Below are 10,593 nucleotides of genomic sequence, written 5' to 3'. Positions count from 1 at the left end.
TATGTAGCTAAAAATAGGTTAAAAGCGGCCATAAAGGCCGAAGTAAAACATATGGACGTCGAAGCCAATGAAATAAAAATATTTGACGTAGGGCAAAGAAAAAATATTGAGCTAAAACCACCTGACGAGCCACGATCAATAAGAATGGAAGATAGTGGCGTAGAAGGCTAGATGATTTACTGCATATATCACGATGAGCCTTTAGGTTTCAAAAAAAATCTTGTCGCATCAGCCACAAAGACGTATCTCTGGGATCCCTTGGAAGAAATCGACTTAGGTGAAGAGACTAATAAAATACTGACGTGCATTAGTTCCAACACCGACCTAGGTTTGAGAAAAAAGGTAATTAATTTACTTCGATAATATAAAGAATGTTTTGCATGGGATTATAATGAAATGTCAGGTTTAAGCAGATATTTGATGTAACTAAAGCTGCCGATAAAGCCTAGAAAAAATCCTATCAAGCAATTTCCAAGACAGTTCGCACTAGAGGTTATGTTAAAAATAAAATAGGAGATCAAAGTCCTCCTAAAAATCAAGTTTATAAGGACATCAAGATATGTCGAGTGGCTTGCAAACATTGTTCCAGTAATTAAGAAAAATGGAACATTGAGGGTTTGCATAGATTTCATAGACCTGAATGATGCAACCCCAAAAGACAAATGCCATATGCATGTCGTCGAGATGTTGGTCAAATCGGCAGCGGATTTAGATTATCTTAGTATGCTTGATGGTTACTATGGTTATAACCAAATATTTATTGCATATGAGGATGTTCCAAAAACAACATTTCGGTGTCTAGGAGCTTTAGACACGTATGAATGGAAAGTGATCACATTTTGCTTAAAGAATGTCGGGGAAACCTACCAAAGGGTAATGAGTTCAATTTTCCATGACTGTATCAAAACTTTTATGCAAGTATACATTGATTATATAGTCATTAAGTATGTGTCGGGAAATGGTCATCTTGACCACCTTCGACAATTATTCGAAAGAATGAGAAAATACGGGTTGAAAATGAACCCTCTTAAGTGCGCTTTTTGTGTGCATGCTGGAGATTTCCTTGGTTTCGTTGTCCATAAAAAGGGCATCAAGATAAACCAAAATAAGACTAAAGCCATCACTGAGACTCGGCATCCGTCGAACAAGAAAGAGCTTCAATCTTTGTTGGGGAAGATCAATTTTATGATGAGGTTTATTTCGAACCTTAGTGGCAAAACTCAAGCATTCTCGTCATTTCTTCACCTGAAAAGGAAGAGTTCAAGTGGAAATAAGAACATCAGAAGCCTTCTGACAAAATAAAGGAGTATCTGATGCACCCCCCAATATTGTCTCCTCCTATTAAGAATAAGTGCATGAGATTGTAAATTTCTTCCTCAGACATGACCACAGGAAGTATGTTAGCACAAGAGGATGATAATCGCGTTTAAAGAGCCATTTATCACCTCAGTCGAATCTTCAATGATGTAGATACTATGTACATTCTAATAGAAAATGAGTGCCTTTGTTTGTATTTCTCGTGTATGAAGTTAAAGCATTATATAAAACTCATTCATGTTTATGTCTACTTCATGAACATTATTGAGTCGAGAGCGAAAAATGCTAATATTTTATCAGAGAGGGAGAAGGGAATGAGTATCTGTTTATCCTATATGAAGATTTTCTCCTTGGGGAGTGGTGGTTCATGTACAAGATCTCTCCCCGTGTCCTCTTCTAACACCTGAATCGTTAATGTTATTGGGTTCTTGTCGGTGACTGGTTCAGAGGTGGTGAAAGTTGCCATTTTTTCTTCTATTGGGGCTATGTGGAATAAGAGGATTCTAAGTAAAAAAAGGTTGTGTATTAGTAATTGGAGGTGGAAGACCTGAAATGAAAAAGTGAAACCGGTATTTATAGAGGACAATGCTAAGTAATTGTCCGACAAATGGCAGTCACGTGGCAGTCGGTGTGGTTCTTATTCAGGAATTGGAAGAGTTTGTGGGCGGAAGTAACTTCCCACTCTCCTAGGAAGTAGGAGTAATGATGGTTTTTCTGCAGAAAATCATGTTGGGCAAGCATTTGAGAAAATGGGCAATGATGACGTTCACGTCAACAAATGGGTTTTTGAATAGTGTCGAAAATTATTTCAAAAATGTCATTTTTCTTCTTCTAACTAAAAGAAAAGTCAAAACATGGCATTTTATGGGGAAATTTGTTACCTCGAATTTTCAACATAATCCTTGGTTTTAAGGATTTTGAAATTTTTGAAGACTTTGATGATTTGGTAGGTCGAAATGGTCATTCGACCATGAGATCAAGCATGTGTTTTCGACAAATTGATCTCGTCGATTGATGTTGGTTACTTTGGTTTAATTTCAAAGCAGCTAAAGACCAGGGATTTGTTAGTTTTTGGACTTAGTGAAATTTCATGTTTTCAATATGATGTTACTCTCCACGTGGTCGAACGAGGCGCAAACGGATAAGATCAGACAGTTATTCCAGATAACGTGGAAGCCTGCCAAGAGCGAAGATTGCATGGAGACGAAGACGTGGCGTAATTTGTTGTGTCGACCGTCGCAGACGGTTATGTTAGGATTAGTATATAAGTAGTGTTCACTTGTAGTTTTGAAGGTCTGCAATTTCATACAAATTCTACAACCTCGAAATATCCAAGTGTTTAGTGAAAAAAAGTGATTTCTGAAAATGTATGTATTTGTGTTCCATTATATGAATTGAATTCTTTATTTTTAAGTCAATTACTGCATTAAAGTTATTTTAAAGTTCTTTTTATTTTTCGACTTTAACGTCAAATATGTTTCAAACTTATGAGTTTTGTACATTATGTTTTTGGATATTTTCGAATTCAATTCTTTAAGTGAATTAAAACTTGTTTTTGTTTATCAAAATTCACCTTAAACAAATCGTCATTTATTATCTCGCATGTGTTTTTTTTAAGTAGTGATGATAATCACGCGCCATTCAACCTTGGACAATTTAAGATAGGTTGAATTATCCATTTGACCAATTAGTCTCAATGTTGTGGCCTAGTAGCCAGGTGACCACAGCATCAGTTCCGAACAATTTCTCATGGTTTTATTTTCTTGGAAATGGAGCATGGGACACCACATAGAGAATGAGACGATAAGACACACGCATATACCTCACTAGGAGAATAAGTTTATGACCCGCCGCCAGATCAACATGAAGGGATTAAGTAGGAGAGTGTAGATTGAAGTTATCACATCTGATAGAGCATCAAGAGAGTAATTTCAAGGAGTTAAGTCTAAGATTCTTCAACTCCAATGAGCTGATATAGCATCAAGAAAGTAATTTCAAGGAGTTGAGTCTATAAGATTCTTCAACTCCAATTAGCTTTAATACACGCATCAAGAACTTCTTAAATTAACACCACCATCCATGACCCTTTTCATGATTTTTTTTTGTCCATTTTGTAAGAGTCTCTTTGAATTTATAACGGCACAATGCGTTTTTATGATTTCAAATGCTAAAACAAGCATACACTAACCGAACCATTGCAAGAACCATTAATATAGCGGCAATACTCATCTTAGTTTTTGGGAAGTTAATCAATTAGCTAATGTTAATGATATGTGCATTTAGTAGTAGACTCTTAAAAATTGTAGTTTTTTATTCAACAATTTGTATCTGATCAAACAAGTTCATATTTAATTTTTTTTTTCCTCAGTCCTTAGAAAACATTGCATAACCAAGCAAGGAAATGACACATATATATTAGAAATGAAAATCACTTAACACTAAGTATCATCAATCATATGGTCAATTATAATCCCAAATTTTAACATGGACCACACTAGCTTTCTCCCCTACGAGACTATGAAGCACAAACAAATATTCAACATGACACATCAACACTAATACGATATCATTTTTTTAATAATTCAAGAAAATAGAACAATTGAATATAATCGATTCTTATCGGTAAACATTGAAATTATAAATGAAAGGAAAGTGAAAGAAAGAGAGAAAGAAATTATAGATAATGACATGAAATTAGACACCTTTGCTTGAAGATTAGTAAAATAATGACATTAAATTAAACACCTTTCCTTGAAGATTAGTAAAATAAAAAGTGGCACACAATTGTAGAGAAATTTTTACAATGAACCCTACCATCACTTTTTTCTTTCTTCTCCAAACTGACTTCTTCTAACCTAATCACAATCCTCATGAGATCTATGCACATTAGACAGTATATAACTATTTCTAATGAAAACAAAATTGAGCATAGAAAAGAAACCATCTTTCCATATAGATCAAACATCCATCAATCTTTTATCTCTGATCTTCAAATCCATTTCTCTCCCTTCCAACCATCTCCGCTGAAAACCCTGCATGCACAAGTTCTTCCATTGTTAATTACAATAACAAATCATAAACAAATAACACCCACTACAAACACACGGCGCTGCAGAAAAAAACCTAATTCTGCAGCGCTAGTGTCTGCAGAGGAACCAATTTTGATAAAGGAAAATAGAAGTAACAACCTTGGGATCTGCAAACGGGTGGATCTTCAAAGAGAGAAAGAGAAAGTTGTTTATAAGCAATTCCAATATCAATAAGAATGAGCCCCGATGAAGGATCATCCACAATTATATCTTTCACTGGTAACCAAAGAAAAAGCTCTTCTTGCGAAAGTCCTTCCAAATCTTTAAGCTGACCAAAACTAAGGTTAGCACGAACAACCGTTTCGAAAAACACTCTATTCTCGTACTTCACAATACAAGGACTATCCAACTTCACTTCCAAAACACCCTTTTGATCCAAATTATACGACTTCACGCTCTCCGGAAATAGTCCCGCCGGTAAACCATGGCTCCGGAGAACCTCTTGAATAGAAGAAGAATAACCACCTATGAAATGAAAAACAAAAACAAGAATAACAACAACAAAGATTCTGATTCTGAATGCCATAAGAAGCTAATGAAAGATTAGCTTTTGAATGTGAACAGACACAGACAGAGAATAAGGTTTTGACAAGGTTTTTAAGGTAACATATGATATACACCTAGTACTGTTTTTTGAACACTATGATTGGAAAATATAGAAGTGGGAAGCAGAGAAGACAATTGAAATAATTTCTATGTTGTTGGTTGGTTTTAGATGGATTATATGCTACATGTGAAATTACAAAATTACCCTTGCGTTACATTCTATGATTGAGTAATGTGACAATGAAGTGTGACAAATTAGAGACAGATACAAAGGTGGAAAAGGAATAAAGTTAACGTTACATTATACTCGTAATCAATTATTATTATTATTATTTTTATATGGGAAGAAAATTAGTTGGTTTGTTTGTTTGTTTGGTGGTGACTTGTGAATGGTGATAGTGATGATTTGAATAATGGATGTATTAAAAACTATATAATGAAAATAATTAATGATTCATGTTGAAAACAACGTTGCCTTTACGATTTCTGATGTTTTTATTTATTTATATAGTATGTGATATCTTTGTACGATAGTGTTGAATGGAAGATTAAATTTTGAATATATGTTTTTTTCACTATTTTATGGTGCTTTAGCCTTAATTTGCGCTTGAAGTGGGACCCATCATATCTTTTTTTTTCTTTCTTTGTTCTCTTCGTCTTCATCTTTTGGAGTGTACTAAGTATCATTAAAATCATGCTTTGTCGAATGTTGTAGAGGTTATTATTTTGATCTTCTTTGAATTAATAAATTAAATTAGATGAGAAGAAAAATAGGAGTTGATGATGATGTGGATCCACATGCGCATAGGAATGTGGCCACGGGCAGATGCCAATTAGGCTATTGATTAAGTTGTGGAGGGATAGGAGGAACATTAACTGCCATAATCTTCTGACCTGTAAATTAGTTGCTGGTGATATTAAATTAGTTAAATATATGTTTAATTTAAAATAGTGGAGGGATGCCAAAAATTTAATTGAATATATGTTTGTTTTAGAGTCAAAGTCTTTAAAATTAATTTATCTTTTTATTTTTAAAAAAATTATTATTTTAATATTAAATAAAAATATTTTAAGAAAATTTTATTTTAAAAAATGTGCCCATTCATAAACGGTATAAATAAGGAAAAAACTTAGAAAAAAATTCTTAACTATAATTTTTATTATTTTTCAATGAAAATATGATAAGTGTACTTAACTATTATTTAAAGACTGAAAATATGAATAAATTATATATGTGTAAGAGGAAATCATACACTTATCATATTTTATTAAAAAATAGGAAAAGTTCCATAAAAAATCATGAGTTTTTTTTTTAATATCCAGGTTTTTTAAAAAAAATTCAAAAATAAACATTTTTTTAAAAAAATTACAAAATTGGGCAATTTTTGCCCTAATTTTGTACATGGGCGCCACCCTAGTTGGCGCCTACCCTTAAAGGGTAGGGCAAGTCGCCACTAGGAGTGGCGCCTACACTCTATTTCTTTTTTTTTTTTTTTTTAATATGTTTTTTTTTTAATTTATGAATTTAGATTTATTATAAATTATATAAATTTATATTAATACATATATATAAATAAAATTATTTACAAGATTTATATATATATATATATATATATATATATATATATATATATATATATATATATATATTAATTTATATATATATTAATTAAATTTATAAGTAATTAATATTATTTATAAATTTTTGGGAAAATTAGGGTTAATCATGTTAAGGTTAATTTATCAAGTGCGACACTAATTAGGGTTAAGTAGATTGGTGTACAACCCAGATCTTTTCCTATAAATAAAGTGTTATTTCCTTGCATTTTCTCCACCACTGTTTCCTATCACTTTCTCTATCAAGTTGAGTTCATGGCATCCCCAAGACCGTCGTCATGGCAGTGAACATCATCAAGGCGCCCGGATCCTGAACAAGTAATCTTAAAAAGGGATGGGCATGTTATTTTCTCGCCTTTGAAACCCCCAATGGAGATGAAATTTTGGAACATCCGTTCGTTGGACCAACTAAAAAGGTCATTGATGTCTTGGTTAGAGGGAGATTACCAACCTGGTGAAGTCATCAGAAGGATTCAGAGGCTTAGAACAAGGTTCTCATTTGAAACTGGAGAAACGATACGTTGGTGGGTTGAAGTTGAAAGCGACATTGATTGCATCCAAATGATGCATGGATCAGACGACATAGTGTTAACTGTTGTAATTTCTTAGATTTTAATGGTTGTTTGTCATGTTGTTGTTGTATTTGTTATTGTTCTAGTACTTGTTCTTGTTTTAGTACTTGTTTTTGTTCCAGTATTTGTTTTTGTTTTAGTAATTGGTGTTGTAATGTTAGATGTTTGTGTTTGTTGTTCAAGTGTCATCTTCTATTTGGAATAAAAAGTAAGCTTTAATGATAAATAGCATTGGTACACAGATTTATGAATATGAAAACTAAGTTGTGGAACTAGATCCACGATATGGACATTTGTTCTTATTATGCCCTAGTTGTCTACATATGCTACACTTCCTCTGCATTTTCTCTGCGACGTCCATTTCAGTTCTAATGCGCCTGCTATTTGGGCGACCACTTTTATTCCGCCGCATTGATTCGTTGTGCCAAACAATTTCCCCGTCATACTCTGGCCAATACGCCTCCAATGCTACCACCGGAAAGGGATTGTCGTATACATTGAGCAATGTTGCAACTTTGTAGATGGGAGACACTAGCGATAATGCATCGAAGTGGCTGTGTGAACACGCTGCAATGACATGGGAACAAGGCATACGATAGGCCTGAAATTGACCACAGTCGCACCAACTGTCTGGTATTAGGACCCTATACTCTTGTCTGGGCAGCCCTTGGTTGTGGTCAATTGTTTCCTTGACACTAAAAGTGTGGCCATGGCGGTCGAATTCCGTAACCCGATGGCTGCTGGCTTTGGCAGATTCCTGCCTCATAAACTTCATGCAGGCATCACTATATACCTGACTCGTCTGCAACACTTCATGCCAGCGCCTGCCTCTTGTTACGAACAACGTTGCCATCCGAAAATAGGTCGCACTCACCAATGCGGTTACCGGGAGGTTACGTATGCCCTTAAAGACGCCATTCATTGATTCCACAAGATTTGTTGTCATGTGGCCCCACCTCACCCCATCGTCGTATGATCTAGTCCACTTCGCTCTGTCGATATTATCGATCCACCTCCCTGCATCAGAATTTTCCAACACTATTTCCCGGCGGTAGTATTGGAATCCAGGTTGGTTTAATGCATACCCCGCGTTTATTAAATGTTGCTTCAAGAAGTTATCCTTGAACTCCCGCATAAAATTTTGAGCAATATGCCTGATGCAGTAGACATGGGTAGACGGGGGGTCATGCCAACCATTTGCTGGATTATTGTATGCACTGTTTATAGAAGCGTGCCTGTCAGAAATCACACAGATGCCAGCTTGTGGAGTCACGTGCGTTCGGAGATTCTTAAGGAAGAAACTCCAAGCAGCAGCCGTTTCTCCTTCTACCAATGCAAAGGCTATTGGGAAAATATTAGAATTTCCATCTTGTGCGACCGCCATCAGTAACGATCCTTTGTATTTCCCATACAACCAAGTTCCATCGACTTGAACAAGTGGTTTGCAGAATGTAAAACCGATGATGCAGGGACGGAATGCCCAGAAAAGTCTATGGAATATTCCATTACCTTCTAGACGAGTTCCGTCAGGGGATTGTGCCGGCAAGGTCTCCATTATAGAAACTGTCCCAGGTGAATACAATCGTAGTGCAGCCAGGTAGCGTGGTAGTTGTTTGTATGACTCCTCCCAGTTACCGTATACCAGTTCAATTGCCTTGGTTTTCGCTAACCAAGCCTTTCTGTATGACGGTGTATATTTGAAAACAGCCACGCAATGGGAGATAATTGTTTTGACCTTCAGTGACGGGTCAGCCTCAACTAGAGGTAATATGGAATGGCAGATCATATCATGGCTAAGTTTGCGATGATCCTGTGCCATGTTGGTGTTGACGCAAATGTGAGCTTGAGAAATGGACCATATCACCCACGCATTATGTTTCTTCTTGTACGATGCCATCAACCTATACCCACACTCCGGATTTTTGCATACAATAACGTATCTTTCCGGATTTGATTTGATAACATCGTAGTCAACACAGTTTTTCAAGTGCCAGTTCTTTATTGCTAACAGACACTCTTCCTTGGTCTGAAATTGGTCACCCTTCTTTAAGTCCTCATCAGACCTCATATATGGGTTGTAGAACATATCTGATGAGGGCTCATCCTCGCCCAAGTTAAGTGTTGTGAAGTGCGCAGGCGGTGAGTAGCGTTGCGCTATAGGTATTTGAACTTGGTCTTCGTCTTCAGAATCACGGTTCACCAAGTCATCAACCACGTCTTCAGCATCATCAACCACATCGTCTTCAACGTGGTGCTCAACATCTTGTTCGTCATCAATCACAGGATCAATAACCTGTGACTGAATATTCTGAGTTGGTTGAAATTGTTCCAACACAATGTACAACACTATGTATTCGTAACCAGAATACTCATGGTTACGAAACATGTATTTTGTCTCCATGTCATTTTGAATCAATGACTTATAAAACTTGACAGAGTTGTTTTCTGAAAAAAAAGGTTGTTGATAAAAAATTTGGGACACGGGTTGTCTTAGTTTGGACTCAATCTTTTTCTTCAGATAAGAGAAGTCAGCTCCTCTATTTAGACAAAAACGAGTGCATTCGGTGTTTCTAAATAGGAAGCCAGACATATCACATTCATAAGTCTCACCATTGACGTGAGCTTTGATTTTGTATTGTGATGAAGATGCCATGTTTTGTGAAGGTTTTGTGAAGATATTGTGATGGTTTTATGAAGATATTATGAAGGTTTTGTGAAGGTTTTGTGATGATATTGTGAAGGTTTTGTGATGATATTGTGAAGGTTTTGTGAAGATTGCTGTGAAGATATTGTGAATACCTTTGTGAAAATGTGTGTGAATATTTATACTGCAAGATTCCGACACATCTTTGCATGCATGTCTTCAACCAAGCCTTCCCCAAGAGCAACGCATGCAAAACTTGGACACGTGTAAAGCATGCAAGAACTTGCAGGTGTAACACCCTTCTACCCAAACGACATATTTATATATAATATCAGAGTACAACATGTAGAAGAGTTTACACTTCATACAACATATCATCTTATCGCATCACAATAAAAAACATATTATTTAATTTATTAAATCTTCGCAGCGGACAACAACATAATTATTATCATAATGTGCCAACATGATCTCAACAAAACATCTCCACAAATCACTCATCACAAACAACGTAAATAACAATAATATAGCTATCGGATCCCATAATCCCCGGTGTCACATGACCAGAGCATTTGACTCGACTCTGTAGAATGACCCTACACTTATTCTTCGAACCTCAACAATAGCTACTCCTCTTTATCTGCACATTGCTCATCATAGATGAACATAAACACATGCAGAAGGGGTGAGAATTACATTATTAAATAATAATATAACGACAGAAATATAAACATAAATATGTTTCACACATGCCAACACAATTCATCCTAATCATCATAATCAATAACTCATGAACACCAACAACACA

General features: G+C 35.5%; 1 protein-coding gene across 1 annotated transcript; it reads right to left on the bottom strand.

Annotated features, from left to right (window-relative positions):
* Positions 1-4,049: 4,049 nt before the first annotated feature.
* LOC127083190 (uncharacterized) lies at positions 4,050-5,196 on the bottom strand. The gene is made up of 2 exons (XM_051023446.1): positions 4,506-5,196; positions 4,050-4,349 (listed from the first exon to the last, which is right to left on the bottom strand). The coding sequence occupies exons 1-2, from the start codon at positions 4,930-4,932 to the stop codon at positions 4,294-4,296; spliced, it is 483 nt and encodes a 160-aa protein (XP_050879403.1). The 5' UTR covers positions 4,933-5,196; the 3' UTR covers positions 4,050-4,293.
* Positions 5,197-10,593: the final 5,397 nt, after the last annotated feature.

Source organism: Lathyrus oleraceus, chromosome 1 (genome assembly GCF_024323335.1).
Source record: "Lathyrus oleraceus cultivar Zhongwan6 chromosome 1, CAAS_Psat_ZW6_1.0, whole genome shotgun sequence".
Lineage (NCBI taxonomy): Eukaryota > Viridiplantae > Streptophyta > Magnoliopsida > Fabales > Fabaceae > Lathyrus > Lathyrus oleraceus.
This window is presented reverse-complemented; position numbering and strand designations above follow the sequence as displayed.